We start from the raw sequence: 23,766 nt of genomic DNA, 5'->3' as shown, positions 1-23,766 counted from the left end.
AGGTGTTGGGTACACATATACTAACTTTGGTATCACGTGACGTGATTACATGGTGAAGGTAAACAACACATTCAAACATGATAATCATGACATGGAAGTCACTTACACCGTCATTTACCTTTACCTCCTAACGTTATGCTGATTTTAAAGCGACATATCAACATTTCTCATTCGTGCTTCGCAAATCATCCGTTCGCACTGTACGCAAGATCTGCCAATTGTTTTTAGCTGCAATGAACAAAATGATCTATGAGGCACGAAACATTCAGTACTCAGTTGAAGAAGGCTTGTTTTAGATTTTTTATTTCATTTGAGAAGGCTCGGGAATCTGCAGCGCAGGTAAATGATATTATCGGCCAAATTATTGACGAATCCAGCTAGAAAGCGATTCGACAACGTTTTTCTATGTAACGTGATGCCATTCGCGCCGCTTGAAGGAAGGAAACCCAGTTGCTTACATGTTTTCAAGGGGATAAAATCTACATCGTAGGCAGCCAGATCAAAGTTTAGAATAAATTTAGCCTGCTTTGCAGAATATGCCTGCAAAACGAAGAAACGCAACCCACGTGTCAAAAGTTAGCCTAATAAATTTTGAAAAGAAAAAAAAAGTGGTCTTGAAAAGGAATTAAGAGAACATTGAAATGGTCGAAGATTGCGTTGAGCACACCTCCGAAGCCTACACCTCTTTGCACCGTAGCCAAAAGCGAGTGAAACAGCGTAATTTTTAATGGGTGTATTCAAAATATCCTTGACTTGTGATTTGCTCAAGCGTTTTACGCTGATATTTGCGGTATTTTGTTAAAATATGACTGAAGCCGTGCAAGAATATTTACAAGAGTATATTTTGAACGTACATTTGGCCCTAAAATCAACACTTTGGTCATGTTTTTTTTATTCTTCTGCATGATGCCGTGCTAAAAGGGCATGCTTTGTTCGGCTGCCAAGCTGCTTACATGTAGCCCATGTAGTACCAGTGGAGATAAACGCAGAGAGTTAGGACGGTGCACCTGTCAGAGCGCTGGACCTGTTGCGCTTGTTTTACAACTCGGGGAGAGCGCCCTTAAACTGTGCATTTCCGGAGTTAATTGACGAGACGACGGCTCAGGCGAATGTGCTTGCGTTCACGTTGTGTGCCAGTGCTGCTCTAATAGAACGCGTAGGAGAGCTGGTACTGCAGACAGCTAGAAACCAATGTGGCGTAGCGGGTTCATGCTGGTGAAAAATGTCCGAGTTGAAGGCAGGCGCATACAACCAAAACGCAAGTAAAGCCAGCCAAAGTGGAACCCTGAAAAGGTGAAAGGTCTGCCAAAATACTCCTTTCAGTTAGTAGGCCGCAGTGACGCTGTTTATTTTCCGCAAGTTACAGGAAAACGTTAACGTGGGAGCTGGTTGGGGGTAGGTAGCTGCTCTGGCAATAGGGCATCTGACTCAGAGAAGCCCACAGCTAGGTTGAGGAAGGTTCGAGCACATACGTGGTGATCCGACTGGGCGGGGACTCAGATCAGTTCAATTTGGTGTGGCTCGTCTCGCAGGAAGCCCAGGTGAAGGAGCCGCATGTTGATAAGGAAAACAAGGCCTCAGGCGAAGTTAGAGATTGCTGGATGAGAATCTCTGAGCATTGCAGAGGCTTCGGTAGTCGTGGCAGTTAAGGCGATGGCAACCTCCTCCATGCCAATGTGGCCAGTTGTGTGGACGGTGATTGCTGTGACACTCGATTTCGTGGGTACGCACAAGGAGGGCGAGATGGCGACGATGGCAATTGCCTCGTCGGGCGTGGTGCAACCAGCGCATTCACAGAAATGACGGATGGATGGGTGTTGTATTTGTTCCAAACCACGGCCACGAGCCTTAATGGTTGGCGTATGCTGGCAATAAAGCATGCACCTGGGTAGCGGATTGACGTAAATGACCGCCAGAGGGGCGTGCGGTATTGGGATATGGTTATGTGGATAACAGAGAAATTAGTGCTGACGAGAGTATACCGTCCAAGAAATCTGCACAACGTGCAATTTTTGGGGCGTAATTGCACTATTTTGCGTTTCTCATAATCATATAGTGGTTTTGGGACGTTAAACCCCACATATCAATCAATTGCATTAGTTGTTAGTTATAGCACGTAGCTCTAATAGTTTACAGCGGGAGAAAAATTTGTATATTTTGGAGCAACGCTGGAGTGCGGTAGTGGGCAATGGTTGTATGGACAACAAAGATATGTGTGCTGACGCGAGCAGGTATCTTTCAAGACATCTGCACAACCCCAATTTTTTTTGGGGGGGGGGAAGGGGCAGAATCGTAATATTGGTTAGTCATAGCACGAAGCTCTACTAGTTTACAGCGATAGAGAAATTTGTACATTTGAAGTAACGCTGTCTGTGGGGCAGCCTGTTTGAGCGGTTATCGCTACAAAGGCGCAATCGGGAGAAAACGCCTCTTACAAGAACACGCGGTGTGAAAAGCAATAAATGAGTATAGCTTAAGAATTAACTGCTATTTTTTGTATATGCCTGCGATAGGAAAAAATTCCGTCTTTTAATGTCCTGGCGCATCAAATATTACGCTGTAGTTAAAATGTATGTTTGGAATATGAGGATCTGCATAGCTGAAAAAAAAAGTAATTCAGTTTGAATGAATGAAACAACTTTATTTCAAGATCCAGCTTGTTGCTGACGCGGGCTACACCGCTCACATGGAGTATAGAAGAGGCTGTCTCCCAATAGACTCCCTGGCCTGCTGGATGGCGCAGGTTTGGTCTTCTAAATTTCAGCTAAGCAGCATTGTATGCCATCACTCTCGGAAGGTTCTGGGGAGTCTGTTTGCGTCTTGCGACCGCTCCAGATAAAGTGGCTTAGAGAAGCCACTTATACTTCACAGGATTTACATATAGGCTCTGGGTAAATTGCTGGAAACGTTTTGTGTAGCTGAGTAGGGCTGGGAAAGAATAGGTTTGTAATTTGCACCAGTCTGTCACCGTTTTTGATCTAATTTTGCGTGAGGTGGAGGATGAAGGGAAAATCCTCGTCAAGTTACGATGACACTTGGTGTGTTCTGCATAGCTGTAGATTCTGCATATAATTATGCCATCAATTTCCGCAGCACTCTCCCGATGAGGGTACTCCTTGGGCTGGGTGGTAGGTTAAATTTTTCGACAGCGCATGGAGTGTTCCGTTTGAGTTGCATAGGTGATGGTAGGGAGTTTTAGTTTGTACGTATACTTCTTTACGTTACCGTGTTACCGGATACCGGATAGAATCTGCGCATGCGCGAGTCTTTACGGAACGTGAACCTTTACGTAACGTAAACTACTCGCCGGATAGGCTTTACGTTCACGGCCCGGAGCAAGCCACCGAGTCAAGACAAGCCAAAGCAGAAGCGCCAACGGCGAACACGTTGTTTACATTCGCTCTGTCATCAGCGGAATCGATGTCTGGGCGCAAGCGATTTACTCTCAGAGATGACATCGCCCTAGTAAAGGAGGTATTATATGTAAACCCTTTCCTTGACCCTGCAAGGTGGCTGAAGATAGCCGATCGGCTCTCCGAGGTGCTCGGCAGGTGCTTCAGCATTCGCAGTGTCAGAGAAAGGCTTAACTTATGCCTCCTGCATTTTCTGCGAGATCAGAAGAAGAAAATTGAGAGGTAAGTGCGTCTCGTATTGAACTTTGTTATGTACTGTTCTTTCCCATTGACAAAAATTGTGATTACTGGCTCCGCAATAGCTCCGGTACAGAAGAGGAGCAGTCCGAACTGGAGGACCTCCTGCAGCAAGCGGCTGACATAGCGCGCGAGTGCGGCTACACGCCACCGCCGTCAACCGCACGACAGCTCGCTGAACGCGACGACATAAAAAATAGAGCCACAAGAAACTCGGTCGCCCGACCGCCAGTGAAACGTCGCGTCGACAACAGGGAAGAAGATGCCCTGGCGGCCTACGCGGAGTTAACAGCGGGGGACGGTGTTGAGCCTGGTAAGAAATGTGCTGATTTCGCAATTCTTACTCGTAATTAACTGATAGTGTGCCGTACACTTGGCCTGCGTTGAATTTACAGGTGGTGTCATTTGATCAATTGCATGATACTACAGTGCTTCACCGGTTGAGTAAGTTAAGAAGAGAGTAACAGACTGGACAAATATTTGTAAACGTTTGCTTTCAGCACGATCATAGCAGGCACAACCTCTGGAAGTTTTCTGTGTGAAATCTGAAGGCAGCAGCCATGCTTGCAGCACACTTGGCGGCCTGTTGTATGACTTAGTTAGGTGCTACCTGTGTGGCAATGTGGTATATTTACCAGATAGGTGGAGACAGAGATATAGCAATGTTTAATAAGATTCCCGGAAATGTTTGCTTGGTTTCCTAGCTTGCTACTTCTGGTGTCAGTTGATTACCGTGATGTAAAAAAGGATCACATGTGCAAAAAGATATGTTTACTCGCAAACACACACATGCTCAGAAAAGAGTCACGCAGAGAACCTCGAACATGAGTTATATCAAGTGGCAAAATTGACAATGCTATAGACATGGCATGCAGTCTGCTTGCACAACATGTGCGAATTGGAATATCTTCATGCAAGCCTTCATCCTGCAGTAGACATGAAATTCTTATGAATATGCAATTGTTTCCTATGTTACATAATCATTTCACCAGTTACATAACATTTTACTAGGTCAGAGCTTGAACTATTCTGCCAAAGGTTGAGGAATAGCTGTCTCACCAAAGAAGGCTGTGATGCGCCATTTAGTGTCTAGCAAAGATTAGAACAACTTCACTCTTCTGAACCAAACAGTGGGATTCGATGTCAGACAGATTGTTGGGCTGAGGTACTGGCTAGATTTAGGATCAAGCAACATGTGAATGTGATGATTTTTTTTTCAAGGAATTAGGTGACACTTTTGTTTTCAGCAGCTTTGCACAAGGCTGAAATAGACTATTTATAAGTGTACCTGAAATAATTGTCTAGCTGGAGTTTGTAGATGTTTTTTTAGCATGGTTTTCCATTTTTCTATAATTATTCTTATTTATGTGTAACCTACTACTTATCTATAAGTACTTGTATTCCCTCTCTTTTGTTTCTTGTTCCTTGGTTTAGAGCCCTTATGTTATAACAAATCAAATATCTGCTGACTATATTAAGTAGAGGTCAATAAAAATTTGTTTTCTTCCTGACCAGCAGATGGTGCAAGCACGTTACAGGCTCGCTCGGACACTTCTCAATTCAATGTATGAGCCGGAGAACATAGAGATTCACATGAATCTGCCTGACTGTGGTGAGTGAAAATACAGTGAGAAACACTAAAAGTTTTTCATTACACACGTGCTGAATACACTGTTGCATAAACTAATGGATGCTGTAGCATGCAAAATTAGGATAGTTGGTGTTAATTCATTTTAAGACTGGAAAATGTACGTACACGAACACACGGAAGAAATGGCAACACCATGGACCCCTTAAAAAAGTCCTAAGTAGTCATTTTCAGTCAGGTGAGCCTCTCAGCATGGCTCATTATTTTTCTCTTTTCTCCTACCTGTCATTTTTAGCCTTGCAGTGGGTTTTTGAAGCTACCAAGGCGGCAATAGGGGTTAGTTGATAGCTTGTGCATCACCCTGTGTTGTTTGTCATTTTTAGGTCCATGTTATACCTGAGAGATCATACAAAATAAGGTTTTTCAAGTAATTGCACCGGCACTATTGAGCCCTAGCCTCCAGCATGTAAATAAGGCACTAGGAAGAGCCTGTATTTCTCATCAAAAGAGCTGCTGCATGAGAGGAGTTATTGCCGATGTGTATTGTAAATGAAAGCTGGGTTCAAGCTCAAAGCACACAGCACAGCTCTTAAGTTGCTTCACTTGTGATGTACAGAACTCGAAGACAACCGGACGGCCTCATGCCCAGCACCTGACCGCATCACAACTGCTGCACCCAGTCGAGCTCAAACTCCAACATCTAGTCCTTCAGATGTTGCTTCTGCAGGTTTGTAATCCCTAGTTTTGTTGGTGCATGCCTACAGACTCAAATGATTTTCGTCATTAGTGCTTTCAACATCAACAAAAGCAACTTTATGTGCAGCTATTGAGTCTAGGAAATCATTCAAGATGGCCTGAAAAATTCTATTTTGTGCTATGAAAGAAATACAGGGTCAGATTTTAGCTGTTGCTAACATTTGCACCAAGTCCTTAATTAAATTAATATGAGCTCAGCGAAGGACATTGTTTTGTTTTTCAGTACAATATTTTTGTCCTATGCAATAATAAATTAATAAGAGAATAAGTACCTAATAAGTGTAAGTAGTTTCAGTATGTTCAAAAACTAGTTGCATAGTTTCATCATGGATCCACTTCTTTTAGTTGCCCTTGCTGCTTTTCTATCTTTTCTTTGTCTCCCTGAGAATAAGTCTGCTTTATGTGCATTAGACTCAAGTAGCAGCCTCCTTCTAAACTTGTTTACTTGTGATCTCTTGGACTACCAGGCAATGCAACTGTGCATGGGAGCCCCCCTGATTCCCACACTGGTGAAACCAGATGGGTGGCCAACACTCGTGTGCCTCTGCAAGATCTGTAACAAAAAAAAAGAAAGCTTGGTCATATGATTGTATCTTGTATTTTGCCTAGTAGAAAACAAGACTATCATTCAAAATACAGGTACACAATTGTAAATGAAGATGCTTGCTATTGAAGGCAAGAGTAAAAAAAACACTTTAATTGTGTAGTAAATCTTTCTTTGAGAAAGCTTATTTCTCTGTCCCCTAAAATCTCCGAGTATATGGCTTTATCGCATCTTTAGTCTTGGCCAGGAAAGGAGACATGAGCAAACTGGTGTCTCATGTGTCCTTTTATGGTAGGCAAATATATGACGTGGCATGTGCTTAGGTGTGCCATTGTCGGGGTGCTCTTGTGGCCTTCAATAGATCCACACTCTCAGGGACATGTGGCCACTCTCACTGTGAGAAATGTTTGAGCACACGTAATCATCTTCCAGTCGGTTGCAATGATGTGAACTTGCAGTGAAGTCTAGGTGGCAATAAAAGGTGCTACTTTTTAGTGCAGTGAAGTGTTGCATATTACGATTGATATGAAGCATTTGCTGCACTAGGAGACTATGGAAATATTTCATTAAATATTCCAGAACTAAATTGTTAATAAAAATGTCATCACCTTTGCTCCGCTGCCAGAAAATATATAATGTGTGTTGCCAGAGGGCCTTTGCATTAACTTTAAAGAGCCATAGACGTGAAGTAGGTCATCTTTGTTTTAAGATTAATTTTTGGAAATTTGTGCATGATTATTTAGCACAAGTCCATGCAGCTTTCTGAGTAATACAGAACAAGCTCGTTAATTTGACCTCAATGAATTAAGAAAATTGGATGACTTGGGAGTTTTTCCTGGCCCTGGCCAGTATTTGTATAGTTTATTGCCATCAAACCTGTTGATTCGGTTACATTTGGTTCCAACGTGGGTAATATGAATGATCTGCGAAGCCCACCAAGCATGAGGTGCCGCATCCCCACAGCGGATGTGGCCGCAAACTGCCTGAGGGAGAGAGTAGCGAGAGTTGTTGATTTATGACTTGTTTTAGTATATAGCAGAATTCCTTATAATAAAAACAATAGTTCAAAAATAGTATGAGGACCGCTTTAGGCAACAGCGTATTTCTGTGCAAGGCACTGGGACCGAGGCTACAAACTTGGTCAAAGCGAAGTGAGGTTAGGGAACGCGCTTGCCAGCAAGTGTACTTTGCGGCGAGTGACACTAAACTTGCTTGTGTGACAACGCGCAAATGACACTCGCAGCTAAGTGTACTCGCTCGAAGTGCACTTATATTGCCTGGTGTGATAGGGGTATAACAGGAATTTCTTCGTTTTCTTGATACTATTGATAATTCAAGATTAAATAACTAAAACATTTTTTTGGTCCTGTGTTGTTTGACTTAACGAGCTTTTACTGTATCGGAAATCGGACAGAATCAGCCAGTTAAAAAGGGGGAGGGGGTTAAATGTATTGCATGAATTCGCATGACTCAGTTACTGATTGCCCTTTCAGAGTTGCCAGTTGATTCGCAGCAGCGCAGGGCTCAAAGTAGCCCATGCTCACCGTTGACTGCTGCGACTCACACTTCAACTCCAGTGCGCCCCCGAGCCACTCCAATCAGAGGTATGCATGTAGGCAGTTGTAATTGCACTAACACCGATTTTCAAAGCTGGGTTTACTCTCTTATACAAATCTCCTGTGTACAGACACGTCTCTGAGCGAATATAAAGGTCCGGAAATGCTGCTACGACTTGAATGGTACATGCATGACGTCAAGCTACAGTATCAATTCTGGTGACTTCACACACCCAAATGAACACAAGCGATGTCACATACCAAAGCATACAAAATTGCTGCTTACATGTTGCTTTTCCTGTCACTTCATCTCGCCGTTCGATTGCAGTAGTTCATCATACCTTTCAATCGAGCAAAGTAAAACATAGCTTGTGTCATTGTGTGTGCATTCCAACATCGTCTAAATTGATCACAAGGCAAGGAAATAATTTTATTGTGATTTGTTGTCATGACAGCAAAATTTTGCCCTGTATAAACTTTCAGTAACAAAACAGGCCGCAATAGATACAAGTTCCCTAGATTCGTTCACTATTGGGTGCTACAACAAGTGTGCAGCAATTGGTTGCCAGCCAGAACAATACTTGGTCTTTCTTTGACCCATATGTGTATAGCAATAGATGATGGAATGCCCGTGTAATGTCACCATATCACCATATATAGCGTGAGCATGTCGCCAACTCATGTGGCTACAGTGTGTCTTGACGTCAGTATACAGTATATGAAACAGAACCAGCTTTTTAAAAACGTGTTGCATTTGCTTTTTAAAGTGTAGTCAAGTGTATAAGTGAACTTTCTTGGTTTTGAGGGCTTGACCTTTCATTTGATGCATAGAAACAACTTATAAGATTTCTCCCAATACTTTTTTAAGTAATCGCAACAATTTGTTGCAAGCAATTTTGTGTGTACAGAGGCAGCTTGACTATTATTACAGTATTTACCTGCCTGTGTTTAATAGGTCTAGTGTTTTGGAATAGTACTGTACAGTAGACTCTCGTTAAATGGAATGTGAAGAGACTAGAAAATGTTTTTCATTTAACAGTAGCTCCGAGATAAAAAAAAGTGGAGAATCTAAGCACGAAAGCAACCGTGTTGAATGAAGTTCTTTCATTTAAGCAACAATTCCCTTTAATATATTTCAGTTTTCTGAGAGTCTACTGTGTTAAAAAAAACCATGTGTGCTCAGTAGAATATCATGGTGCTTTGTAAACTGTTGCACTTGCTCATCCATTTGAACCTAAGACAGTTAACTGTTCTTTGTAAATTTGTGCAGTTCCACAGCGGTACGCTGAGGCAACATATGCCCTCATTGAGGCCCGCTGTGATCGGGACACTGCAATCGAGAACCGCCGCCTCCAACTTGAAGAGGACCGGCTCCGGTTCGAGATAAAGCACCATGAGGAGAAAATGAAGCTGAAATAAATGGAGCTTCAACAGAGGCAGGCGAAGCAGGAGGCGAAATTCAAGCTAAAGGAGCTTGAGCTAGAGGCGCTAGCTGAGGAGCGCAGGCACAACAGGAGCTATCAAGAAGCGCAGCTTGAAATCATAAAGTCATTCATAAATTAGTAGATGTATCCGTTTAAACCTCCATGTAACTAAGTCCGCCATAACTAAGTACTTATTCGGGGCCATGACAAGGTCACCCTTCGTACTGCTATTCTCAGCTAAAAATTGTAGAGCGTCTATTGTGCCTGTAAATGTATGAAAAACAGACATTAAAAAATAATATCTAATTGCTAAGTCAGCTATAGAAGTCTCCAGCTATAAACTCCGCCCACTGCCAGCTACCGTTATGTTGCCATGGGGTGTGGGACGTCATGTGTTTCATGCAGGAGATCTGTCTTCTCCCGAACTTCAGCCAGTGCAAATTCTTCAATTTTTCAATTCCAAGGCATACAAAAGTTGAAGTAGCTCCATTGTACCGCAACTGACCATGAAACAGTTGTTGGGCGGAATAGATACGCTCAAAAAACAAGTGTCTTATGTCATGGTTCACATGTACTGTTGTGAGGCTACCGGGCCACATGCGTGTTTATAAGAATCCTCATTGTAAATTAAGCATTCAGCCAAATGTGCTGAAATTTCTCCAGCTCATTTGTCAACAGCAAAGGACCAACTTTTATAATACATATTATGAAAATTGCTTGTCATGGCTCCTTGGAATGAACATTAAAGAGATACCGTCTTCCTCTCTCGCTACAGGTGGATTGCCACTGTGACAGATTATGCAGCAAGATACGCCATTGCACAAGCAATGCCGACCAGCTGTGCAGCAGATGTTGTGGACTTTCTATTCCCCGATGTTACTCTACACCACAGCACCCTTCCACAGTTACTAATGGATCGTGGCCATTACTTATTGTCAAAGGTCGACGATGGCCCTTTCCGGTTTTGAGCTTCTGAACACAAGATTGCTACCGCATACCACCATCAAAGGAAGGAGCTCACTGAGCGACTAAACCACACTCCTAACTGACATGCTGGCCATGTACGTTTCCGACAATCCCCATCACATTGTCCACCGCCCTACTGTACAATCATTTTGCTTACAATTCGTCCTGTCACGAAACCGCTCGATTTTCCCCATTCTTTTTTTGTATGGCTGCGGCTCTGTCTTGCCGTTCGACACATTCCTACCATCTGGTGTTATATTCTCAACGACCAATTACGCCCACTATGCAATCACTTCGGCCGTCCATGCCCGAGAGGTCGCTCGTCAAGACGTCGCAACCTTCTCAAAAGCGACGCTACAATCATCAGCACAAAGACACAATTGCCTCTTGGTTCTCTTGTACTGCTCTGGACGCCCTCGTGCCGTGTTAGCTCAGCGGAAAAACTGCTCTCTTGTCATTCTGGTCCGTACAAGACCTTACGCCAATTTTGTGACATGGTATACAAAATAGCACCAGCTGACGTGTTTTTGCTACGTCACGTCGATAGTGACGTTCATGTCGCCAGGCTCAAACCATATATACTTCGCCTTAACTAATGCTCCATGATTTGTACCCGGATGGAGCTACACTTGCCGGGAGGATGATGTTGCACTAAAAAGAATGAGAAAGCTCACTTAGATTGGAGGAAATTGACCTGACTGATCACACCCTGTGCAATCACTACAAATACTGTCAAAACACCAACTCTGCACTCGTGTGCATGTTTTTTCCTGCAACAATATGGCTACTTCATCTGCTATTTCCGAATGTTCCATGCGTATGCTGCCTGTAATTTCAGCCTTGAAACCTGTCTATTCTTACGGCAGTGTAATTGTGACCCTTGTCACTATTACAATACTCTGTCACGTCCACAAGCATGCAAAAAACAAATCAAAGCCTCGGCTTTGGCCTTTCGTCGGCCTCTGTTGTAGTTGAGGTGCACGTGTCCATGAATATTAGCCACTGCAACAGTGTTTCCAATTTTTGTTGAGATATAAATTTTCTGGCCATGCTGGTGGTAAATTGTGCCAAGTTTGTTCATAATTTGTTTTCTTATGGTAGTGGTTGACACGCATTCAAGCTACGAAATGCAATGTGCTTTGGCTATTTCTTTTAAGGTGTTGTGCATACCCAGCTTGGTCAAAAGCTAGATGAAATTTTTTGGCTGTGCAGAAAGTGTCTTCATTGCAGGGGCTATCATGATATATTATTGTGATACGAGATGTACCTGAAATTCGTTACATGTACTTAAGATCTTGAATGTCCCCCAGCTACTTCTCAATAAATCTAGTCGGTTAATCATGTGATAGACAATAAACTCATGTATATTTACATTGCTTAGCCGGCTCTTGTTCAGATGTTGCCTCTTGCTTTCACTATGTAGATCAAAATTTCTGGCTGGGCTAAAATAGTTTTCATTTTGTGGTCTCATGTGATACATTCTGTGATGCTTGTTGTACCTAAAATTTTACAAAGATGCTTTGGAAACCTTGAGTGCCCCAGCGGAGTAGTGACTTTAGTAATGACATATGTTAAACAAAATAAAACCAAATATTTTTTTCACCAGGTTTATGTCACAATTTCATGCACACTTTGCGACTTTGAGTGAGCAATGAGTCTCTACCCTAGGCCATGATTTTTCTACTCCAGACTACTGTATGCCATTTCAAAACATCGACACTGGGTGAAATACCGAACAATCCTTCATTTTCACACAGCTGCAGAAACCTGCATAAAGTATACACATCTTTCAGCACCAAACAGATATACATCTATGCAACTGCAAACATCCCATCAAATTATACATCAATGTAACCACAAATCCTAAAAATGCATAACCTAAAAGGCACAAGGTACTTTAAAGGCCTTTTTATGTGTGTTGGGTATGCATGAACAAGATATGCTGAAACAGACACAACTGAAGCCTTCAAAGTCATGTACGAAGTCTCATCAGAAGCACTCAACAAGCATAATTAAGCGTGCCATCAGTGTTAAACTCTACGTGGTGCATAATTTTGATTGGGTGTCTCATTTTTGGCACTCTCTACTTCGCAGACTTAGCACAAGCAACCTTTGCAAAATATTTGACCATTATTGCCCAGCTATGTGCATCAAAATGGATATATATATCTGCATATTTTGCGAAATGGGCATAAAAGGTTGCTCTAAATACATTTAAGGTGTGTTGCAAATAAATAAAAATGGGTTTAGAGCACGAGCATCGGCAGAGGGTGCTGCTACAGGTAGTTTCTTTCACTCCTTCCACATAGCAAGGTGTCTGGCTCTCATCCCCGTATTTTCATTACATCGTGGTTCATAAAAAAAGTTGGAGATTTTTAGGTGTGGAGCGACCCGATAACACCACCATGATTACCTTGTCATGTGCATACACACACACATTTAGTTCACCAAACTTAATCGCGGCCTTCAACAGACCATCTTACAATAGACTAATGGGAAAATGCAGACTTGAGTAGCTGTTGGTTCTGTTGGCACAACGAGCAAGTTTTGTTATTTTTGGAATGTCAGGGGCATCTTCTAAACACTCCTTGAAGAACTGACACCACTAGAGAACAACTGCACTTAAACCAGAGCGCATAACACCTAAAAAGACAGAAGATAACAGTGTAGAAATAATCACCCCTTCATCTGAAGTTAAGTCATGAAGAAAGGCATAAGCTACATGCCTAGTGTCAGACAGTTGGGCACTACTTTGTTTTTAACATACTGTTATGTGCTGAGAGAAGGGATGACACAAGAGCTGATCTCATCAAGGTAAATTATGAAGAAGATGCCTAAAGCGAAGCACAGCAGCCAATAAAGGATACCTTAGCCATCGGTGTCTAGCGGCTCAAGGATTTGTCATATCGGGCAACCTCCCACAGATCGGGCTATAGGTGCCAGCACCGCACCCGCGCAAGTGTGGATAGGTGGTCGACGGCGCATATACAAATACTCGCAGCCGCGCTTCGTTCAGTGGCTCAGGGGCTGACACTATACTGCATTTACCACATGTACACACATGTTCTCGCACCAGTAATAACATAAAATCTTATATAAGAGTTCAGCAGAAAACTTTCATTGATTGATTACGTGCATGACAGTGCTACAACAAAAGCCTAATGAATGAGACAAGCATGTCTTTTTTTTACAAAAATTATTACCGCATTCAGTCAGTCACTAACAATGCCACATAAACGCTGAAGACAATAACAAAGATGAAATTTTCTGTTAAGTTACACGACATTACATATAAGGCATGCCGTCTGAATTATTTCCAATATCTGGCTTCTTTAAAGCATTCTTAAATCTAAGCACACGGTTGCACGCGGTAACTCTGTTTTCGGTACAGTTTAAGTACTGATGTGTCACTGTTTATGTGGTAGTAATATTCTTATGTAGCGATACCACGGCCAAATAAACACAACTAAGGCTCCTAGCACGATCAATAAAGTACAGTACTGTAATTGTACACCTACCAACAGCACCCAAATGTATGGCCTAGAGCCTGTTTTTTTTTTGTTACTGACTCTCTATAGTAACACGCTCCATTTATACACTATTTAATAGTCCTCATGTTTGGGAGGGTGCCCAGAGCATTTTGTGATATGCTTGAAACAGAAAGCGACACCCACTCTGAAATTATTCTGGTGAATGGAGGGTACAACGACAATAAACGGCACTTTGGAAAGTTGCACTCGCTGATCATATTACAACGCATAAGCATCCGAAAGATAAAATGCTCTCGTACGTCGTTATAGGCATAGGTAAAACAGTTACACTCGCACTGACATGACTGGACAAACCACACTTTGAAAATTTCCAAGACGTACGCGCACATAGAAGCATGACGTGGCTAGCAGACGACGCACGGAGCAATCCACCGTCGATACCCATCACGCCGTTCTCGTGAAGGTTCCTCCGCGGCTGCGGCTGTGTAGCAGATCCATATTCAGTAGATCGTCGATGTACTTCCACGGTAGATTTTGAGCCAGTAATGGATCTTGGAGCACACTCTTTGCCATATCGACGACCACTTCTTTGCGAATGCGGCTAGCCGCTGACCGTTCAACCAGAGAGGCTTAGCCAGAGAGGCTTAAAGAATTATGCGGTGGCTCCTTATAGTCTTCTGCACGCAGCCAACTTTAATGGGTTAGGTGATTATATAGCACCAAAACACTTGATAATTTTACATGTTAAAAGTTATTATATTTGCGCCGCAGCGCTGGTTAAGTTTTATTTAAAAGAAAACGAATATGTGTGCATCCATGATCATCATCATCGGCGAGCGTAAACTTTTACGAACGAACGTAAAGGTTCCCGTATGTGTAGCAAAACGCTGCTGAAACTCGGGCACCGGTAACACGGTAAACGTAAACCGGTAACACGGTAACGTAAAGAAGTATACTACAAGCTAAAACTCCCTGGTATTCGTCTGTGCCGGGAACCATATTAGATTTATACGTTCCTGCGAACTAATGAGTTTCTGGCTTTTCGCTAGAATATATAGGGCATTTAGTGATATGCGTCCTCACGTCAAAATTCTAGTCATAACCTGTGAGTCACTCAGAATTAAGCTAGTTTTGTGGAAGTGAGAGCAATGGCGATGGCCACCTCGTAAGCTTCCCAATTTGTGTCGTAAAGATAGTGCAAGCGTTAACGCAGGGTTCAGTAACGTCTACAGCCACTGCAACGTTCGCTCCCTTCTTGGAGTGCAGGCTCCCTTCTACAAACAGACTTTACTCTGGTGTCATGTGTCTTGAGCAGTGCTTTAGCTCAGTGGTGTCTGAGTTCTGCGTTCGAGGTGTGGTTCACGTTAAGTGTGAAGCAATTTTTAGCGAACTTCGGCGAGATTTAGCGTATCTATCTATCTATCTATCTATCTATCTATCTATCTATCTATCTATCTATCTATCTATCTATCTGTCTGTCTGTCTGTCTGTTTGTCTGTCTGTCTGTCTGTCTGTCTGTCTGTCTGTCTGTCTGTCTAGCCACCCATGACATTTAGCTCTACTGGCTGTCTCGATAATGGTATCAAAACCAAAATTAGTATGATATACCATAACTGTATGGCGAGCATAATTAACTCCTAACAAGATAGCCAATATTTGTATGACACGAATGTCATGAATTACATGTTAAGGTGTTGTCTTTTGCGTTGGTTTCATTCCCATGACATCTTGCAAAGTGAGTATGGTATTACATGACTGCACAGCGAACATGAGTGACAAACCCTAACCTAAAAATCAGGACATGCAGGTCATGATTTTCTTTTTATGACTAGTCATGACTACGAACTACGTTTGCGGTGCGCTCATGATCGTTTCGCCAGCTTCACGTATCCCGAATTCGGTATTACGGGACGTGAGTGGATGACAAAGATAGATGACTGGTGCCAACATGATAGTCATTAGATGCTTGTCATGCGAGAGAATGACTGCATGTCACGCTCCTGATATGCTCGTTGATATTTCACTAGCTTCACGTATACATAAGTTGGTGATACAAGGTATCAATATATGTAAAAAGCATACGGCTGGGCAAACATTTTAACCATGACACGCATATCACAAAAAAGCTTGACTACATGCTACGCTATTAGCACACTGGCAGCCGTTTTGCTAGCTCTACCTTTACCAAATTTGATATCAGGTGATGAACAAAAAAATAAAATGACACGTCAAAAAATAATAGTAATGATATGTATGTCAAGTAAACATGACTACATCCTATGCTCATAGCGTGCTCGCGGCCGTTTCGCTAGCTCCACATATACAATATTCAGTATTCGGTACGTGACGTGACTGAACGAAGGTAAATGACATGTCCAAACATGATAATCTAGACGTGCGTGTCATGCAGAACATGATTACGTGCTACGCTCATAACGTGCATGTGGCCATGTCGCTAGATCCACATATATGAGATTTGTCATCACGTTACATGAATACACGACGACTGTAAATGGCACGCCTAAAAGGAATAATCACGATATGCGTGTCATTTGAAACATGACTATATGCTGCGCTCATAGCGTGCTCGCGGCGGTTTTACTAGCTCGACATATACGAAGTTTGGTATTACGTGACGTGAACAGACGACGAAGGTAACTGACGCATTCAATCATGATAACGACAGCATGGAATTCATGCACGGCATAATTTACGTCCACCTCATAACGTTGTATCATTTTAAAGTGACATATCAACCTTGCTCATTCGTGCTTCGCATGTCATCGATTTCCACAGTACGTGGGATCTGCCATTTGTTTCTTGGCAGCAGGTTTATCTGAGTTTTGGAGCGGATGTAGGTGGGAATTTCACAATGCTCGCCGTGCTGAACGTGGTATGTGATACCAAATTTCGCTAATTTGTTTCTTCCCGTTTTGTTGCTGACAGCCTTTCTAAATACGAGACGCGCTGGGCTCGGCAATCTCTTCTTGCGTTTTGTGAACGCCTAGTTTCAGGAGTAGTTCCGTACTTGAATATTTTGCATTGCATAAGGCTTGTATTTAAACTTTTCTAATCGGGACGTTATTGTTGTTTCCGTGGTATACCGACTGCGGACAGCCGCTACGTATGGAACTTGGCTAATTACAAAAGTCTGTGTTAGGCGCATGAGGCTGCCCTTGCCCTTGACTCGGTACCCGTTTCCAATCCTGTGCACGAACCTCATAGTGTTGGCGAACTTAGTTTGTAGCTTTTGGACGGTTTTTTCATTGGACTAAATAATCAATACAAAAACTCGTGTAAGCGTCAAAAACGTTATGCCACGTTGCTCCCCAGGCGTTGTAATCATAGTGAGACCCGGCGTCCTGTCCCTTTGGGCACTCGTACCAATGCACGTGTGTGCACTGGGCTCGGTGAATAAAGTTCAGTTCTCGTTCTGTAAGCTATGCCCTAGATATGAGTATAGGTTTACTATCAACCGTTCTGCCAACTACTTGCGTACGATTTCGGCGGCATGCTTCTAACCCCGGCCTTCAAGGTGTCTCTCCTACGTGGCTAAGGCTTCTTGAAGCCTCTGCTTCATGTAGCCGTCACTAGCACCGGCTGTTCAGATGGTAATATCTCCATAGATGGAGTGGTGAAGTCCTGATCAAACTCCTTCGGTAGACCTATCATTAGCAAACTAAAAAGCATCGGCGAAATCATGGAGGCCTGTGGCATTCTGGTGCTGCCGAACACGTACAGGTCTTATTCAAGGTCATTTATGGTGACCATCATATTGCTGGTTGACAGGTAGTTTTTGAGATAGTTCTACGCTATCTCACCCTTGTCTAGACTACACAATCGAGCTAGAATCGCCCTATGTGCAGGGTTATGAAAGGCTTTTTAGAGATACAGTCCAAGAATAGCCTGAGTCCAGCATTGTGCCTGAGTACTTACCTCCATCCTCTAGGTAGTCGTTTACTGAGAAAGGTGTGCTTCATTATGTTTCCCACGCACGACATGGTCGAGATTGGCCTGAGGTTTGTTTTATTGGTTGGTTTGCCTGATTTACAAATTTGGATTACTGCGGCGTCTTTCCATGACGCGGGTATTTCGCTGCTAATCCAGAGCTCGTTTATATGCTCGGTTAAGAATTTTGTGGAGTCCTCGTCTAGGTTTTGGAGCATGTGGTTTGTAACACTCTCCGGCCCCGGTGCCAATTTCGAATGTGGGCAACACCACTCATATCTCCGCCATGGTGAGTTTGTGGTCTAGTGTTATGGTCTAGGCGTCTCCCGAGTAATCTTGGTCTCACACAGGTGAGGCCTGTGCAACGTATAGAGCCTTTAGATCCTTGATCAACAGCTCCATGTTTCTCTTGTGATTGTGCGTTATTTCCGTTGTGTGCCTCTGTTGAATTTTGGCTTTTGACGGGTCTAAAGGAAACTGAAGTCGCTTCCAGGTTCCAGAAGCTCCAAGCTGCCTGCCCATGTCTCCACACATCTTTTCATTGTTGCTCGTTTAGTTGCCTTGAATAGGCCTCAATGTGCCTGTTGCTTGCGAGATCTCTTTTTGTAACCCTCTTCGGAATCTCTGCTTCCTACAGGTCGCTTTAAGTTATTCTTTCGTCTGTTATAGGTGCACAAGCTTACTGTCTAGCCTGTCAATGTTATGGTCCGCCTGCACTTTCTGCGTGGCCTGGCGAGCGTTCCTTAGTACATTTTCATACCAGCTATATATATCCAATGTGGGTGGGGAAGACGACTTTGGTCTTATCTCTCTGAGTGTGTCTCAGTCAACAAGTCGTTTTTTTCGAGTTGATGACCGAGTTTCGCTGTTCGCGTGCGGTATGGTCATCAAGAGCACTGTATGGTTCCTACCCAGGTCGTCAAAAAAATTATGCCGCGTTGCTCCCAAGGAGCTTTTAGTCATAGTGAGACCCGGCGTCATGTCCCTTTGGGCACTCGTACATATGCACATGTGTGCACCAGGCTCAGTGATTAACGTTAAGTTCTCGTTTTGTGAGCTATGCCTAGATATTTTCTCTAGGGGGTGTGAAGCCGTAGGTAGCTCAAGCTTCGTGTGGCACATTGTGGTCTCCGCCTACTAAACATGGAGCGTATCCTGCACACACAACCGCTTTGTTGAACAGATTATTTTTGTCATTAATTTGACGAGTTGCTACAATAATTTTGGTATAAAAATACTTCTCACCCGTGAACTTAGATGGATGAATTCTGTCATTAGGTGATTGTGTTCTGCAGCAAAGTCATGCGTTTTCACTGTTAGTTCTCTGCTAACTAGTGTCGGGAAAATTGTTTCAATTTCGCCCCATCCGGTGCCTATGAATTGGTGACCTGCCAGTTTGGCAAGGCCATGCATTTTCTGGAGCAAAAGAATGTCCGGTTTACTGCTGTGCCTAATATATTGTTGCAGAAGGTAGGTTTTGGTCCCGTATCCTCTACACTTCCGTTGCCAGATTTTTAATACTTCAAGTGACGTTTGACGGAGGGATAAAACTAGTTTATCACAGAATAGCAATCGGTGTGGCCGCGGTTGGAGTTTTGAGGAGTGCAGTTGTTGTGGCTGCAAAATGGCTTCTGCAGGTACGATAGGCGGTGTTGTCTTTGTGCTATTTTTACATCGTTCCATTGTTTCGATTCCGGTAACGAGTGCTATAATATCCCTGGAGGCATTCCTCGTAGCCTCGGCTAATGATTGGATCCTGGCTAGTATTTCTTCTACCTTTCTCTAGATAGTATATAACCTTTGCTGTTCGGTGAGATCCTGCCAGGAGACTTGCGATTGCATGATCTTTTAACTTTTGGTCTTCCGTTTTAGCGTGAGGTGGGGTCGTTACCTCCATGCAATTCTCACCTATTGAAGTTCGCTATTTGTTACCGTGGTAGGAGTGTACCATTTGAGTTTCTGGTTCTACACTCTCACGAAAGTTTTTCAACTTTGGCATCCAACCGTGCTCTCATCTCTCTCATTTGGGTATTTTCTGCTTTGAGCTTACCGAGTTTCTTGTTAGTGTGTTGAACTGCCTTCCCCTTCTCAGGTGGTCGTGACGTGCGTACTTTGTCTGCCCAGGTCACCATGTATGGTAAATCCTAAGGCTATGATCCAAACTAAAACCGCGACTTAGCAAGGGTGGAGCTTCTAGAGGGGAAACCCGTCCCTCATCGTCCCCTTGATCTCGACCTCGAGCGGAATTTTTTTCTTGCTGGAGGAGTCGCCTGTGTCTGGTTTTCTTGTATCTCTGTGCACTGTATTTGCTTCACGACGAAAGGCTGATTGTACTTGGTTTTGCAGTTTGTCTGCGGTGGCGTGATCGTTGCCGCGAATCCGGCTTTTGAGTTTGCACGTGTGGTCTCTGTGTGGATTGAAGACACTGCGACCAGGGAACAGTCTATCCGTCGGGTACGAGCGCACATCGCTCCTGCGCCGATCTTGTTACACTGTGTGAATAGAGCACACAGCCTGTGATGACCCCGGCGTAGCACACGGTAATCGGGAACCTGTTTCCGCTCAAGAGCACTTTAACAGTCGTGGTGTTTCCCAGCCTATTTGCAGTGAAGACCATGGGGTTTCTAGCCGTAACAAGCTACGATATAATATTCGCTGGCGTTTCCTTCAGATAAATCCCTCTGAAAACTTCCTCAGATGTATCCGCAGGCGCTGTCTCGTACGCAGCCACTTAGTGTACCTTGCCTCTGGTAATAAGGGTTGCAGCGCGAGAACGAATGTGCTAGAAGAAACAGACGAAAGTCGAGGCACGGAAAGCAAAGAGGACAACAGGAGCGCTGTGCCTTTCCGTGCCTCGACTTTCGTCGGTTTCTTCTAGCACATTCGTGCTCGCGCTGCAGCCCTCATTACCATAAATTCAAACCAACTAGCCCAAATAGCCATTCTTCTTCTTGCCTCTGGTGTTGATCTGCTCGTTTTATCTGTACTAGTCAGCCCGATCAGGATCAGGAATGCTCACCACTAAGATGTCCTGAATCTTGTTGGGATAGGTGACGTCGTACTGTCTGTCCTCGAACGATATGTCAGCTGCTTCGTAGATGCAACTGCTGTTTTCTGTTGGGCTGATCTGAGCTACCCATAGTCCTTTTCTGAGTCTAAACACCCCTTACAGTCATCAGCAGGTAGCCAAGCAGCCTGTTTCTCTTCTCGATTCGGCCGAGCAGTATATCATGAGTTTTGGTTTGCGTCTTGCCCGTTATCCACGCTTTAGCGTTGGTGCCATCTCCTTTGCCATCAACATCGCATTCCTTGTATTCGCCTCGACTGCGTCGCCTTTTGACAGTGCGCCATTCCTTTTTATCTGCCGTTTCATCATGCATTTCGTAATTTTCTTCTTTTAAATTCCTATTGTTCGCCTCGACGTCATCGCAAGGCGCTCCTACTGCCGGCGAGACCAGCTCCATAGTGTCTAGTGCCGCCTTGTGCATTGAGAAGCCCGTTCGCGCCTCTTCGTGCTGCACCACGAGCAAGAAAGAGGCCATAAAATAGTGAAAAAAGGTCAACTTATCTGAATGTTGGCATGCACTGATTCCTGGTAATGAGGTGGTTTTGTTGAGATTCAATTTATGTGGTTGCGTGGTGATTGTCGCTGCCAACGCATTCGTAGACGCAGGAGCCCACTTGAAGTGTGTCCGTACCTTTCGGCTACCACAGGGTCTCTCTAAATCCGTGTGTGCATTCGTATAGGTCCACTGCTACATTTGTATACCGCAACTTTTCGATGCGGCAGCATTGAAGAACTCGTTTTGCGAAAATTCCTGCGTTGGAATTGGCGTCGTCGGCGTTGTGAGCAAAAAATAATCTTATGCCTTACCGCCAGATTGAGAATAATGCCAACAAAAGAATTGAAAAAATTTCCCGATCAGAATGGGCACCGACCAGGGTTGTTTGAGTCCCAGTGGTGATCGAAGCTGGCATATGCATGGCAAGCGGATGTTCTGCCACACGGCCACACGTCTGCAGTGATCTAGCTTGAATATTTTACGACCACGCGCGTACTGCATACATGCTTCACCATGCTACAAAAATATTGCAGTAATAATGCGTAGTACAAGCGTTCATTGCCAGGGCGTGTCATAACGTGAGATTATCATAATGGCTTAATGATTTTAAGCTGCTAAACTACTACAATAGGCACTCACACCGCTGCACATATACCCTTAACGCCACAAACATGGGCGCATAGCTTGGAAGAAGTGTTTCATGCACTGATTGAAGTACGCACTAGGAACAACATATCGCGATAGCGCTGAACTCTTAAAGGCGAAGATTTGAGGTTCCCTATTTTTCGCAAATAATTTTAAAGTGATCTTGCCACAATACCCTGTTAAAGCAACGTAAATGTTTCGGTATCCTATCTTAAGCTTCAACACGTGCATTTCAATTTCTGTATTCTGGAGCCCTTTTCCAAGTACCTTGGCCCATCCCCTGATGTGTTACCAGCACAGCAGCGCAGAGACCGAGGAATTTTGTTTGCGGCAGACAGCGGACTTCACATTGCACACCATGACATAAACGTGCCATGGAGAACGCGATTCATTCACAAACATATTTGATGCGTTTTTTTAAAGCTGCAATGGACAAAAATGGTGCAAGAGGCATGAAACATTTACTACTCCATTGAAGAAGGTTTTTTTATTTTTTTATTGCATCCGTAAAGGTTCTGGAATATTTAGCGCTAGCAAATGATATAATTGGCTGAACTATTGCTGAATGCAGTCAGCAAGCTATTCGACAACGTCCTCGCATTTAACGTGATGCTATACACGCCGCTATATATTACGGAGCATTTTCCCGGGTACCTCAGCCTATCGCTTGCAGTGTGACCAGCACAGCATCGCCGGGGCAGATGAACACTGTTTGCTGCAGGCAACGAACTGCACTCTGCAACCCAAGAAATAAATACGTCATGCAGGACGCTAGTCATAGACAAAAATATTGAGTGCGTTTTTTTAGTTGCATAGGACAAAAATGATGCAATAAGTATGAAACATTAGTACTCATTTGAAGAAGGTTTTTTTATTTTTTAGTTCATACTTTAAAGACTGAGAATCTGCAGCGCCAGAAAAACTTGTCATCGGGCAAAGTAAAGCCGAATTTAGCCAGCAACTTCTTCGACAACGTCTTTGTAAGTCGCGTGAGGGGATACGTGCCGTCAAGAGGAAAGAAACCCAGTTCCGTACATGTTTCCAAAGAGTCGAAATCCACATCATAGGCAGCCAGAACAAAGTTTAGGTCAAAGTAAGACTGCTTTGCAACACATGCCTGAAAAAGAAAGAAAAAGCATGTCTTGTGTCACAAAAACGGGAAAAAGACTTAGAAAAAAACATTAAAAAAGGAATAAAGAGAACATTGACATGTTCGAAGATTGCGTTGATCTCTACTCCGAAGCCTAAACTCGCTTGCAACGAAGCGGAAAGCGTAACAACGTATTGTAGAGAGTGTCTATTGCAATATCCCTTACTGGGTAAATTCCACAAGCATTTCACGTTGATACTCACGGTACCCTATTGCAGTAAAACAGATGCCGCGCGGGAATACTCACAAGAAAATATTCAGAAGCTACAAGACCCTAAAATGAACACTTTGTTCATGGGTCGTTCTGTGTTCTTCTGCGTGATGCTGTGCTAAAAGTGCTCGTGTTGTTCGGCTGCGAAGCTCCTTACATGAAGCCCATACAGTCCCAGTGGAGATAAATGCAGAAAGTAAAGACGGCGCACCAGTCTGAGCGCTGGACTGTTGCGCTTGTTTTTCAACTCAGATGATAGCTCAGGCAAATTTGC

General features: G+C 43.6%; 1 protein-coding gene across 1 annotated transcript in view; it reads right to left on the bottom strand.

Annotated features, from left to right (window-relative positions):
* Nucleotides 1–284: 284 nt before the first annotated feature.
* Nucleotides 285–23,766, bottom strand: part of LOC119165110 (uncharacterized) — a 123,064-nt gene continuing 99,582 nt past the window's right edge. The window contains exon 7 of the mRNA XM_037417299.2: nucleotides 285–540. Coding sequence (XP_037273196.2) covers nucleotides 307–540 — 234 coding nt within the window. The 3' untranslated portion in view covers nucleotides 285–306. The remainder of the gene's footprint in view (nucleotides 541–23,766) is intronic.

Source organism: Rhipicephalus microplus, chromosome 8 (genome assembly GCF_043290135.1).
Source record: "Rhipicephalus microplus isolate Deutch F79 chromosome 8, USDA_Rmic, whole genome shotgun sequence".
Lineage (NCBI taxonomy): Eukaryota > Metazoa > Arthropoda > Arachnida > Ixodida > Ixodidae > Rhipicephalus > Rhipicephalus microplus.
Note: the sequence above shows the minus strand (reverse complement) of the source record. Positions and strands in the feature narration are given on the sequence as shown.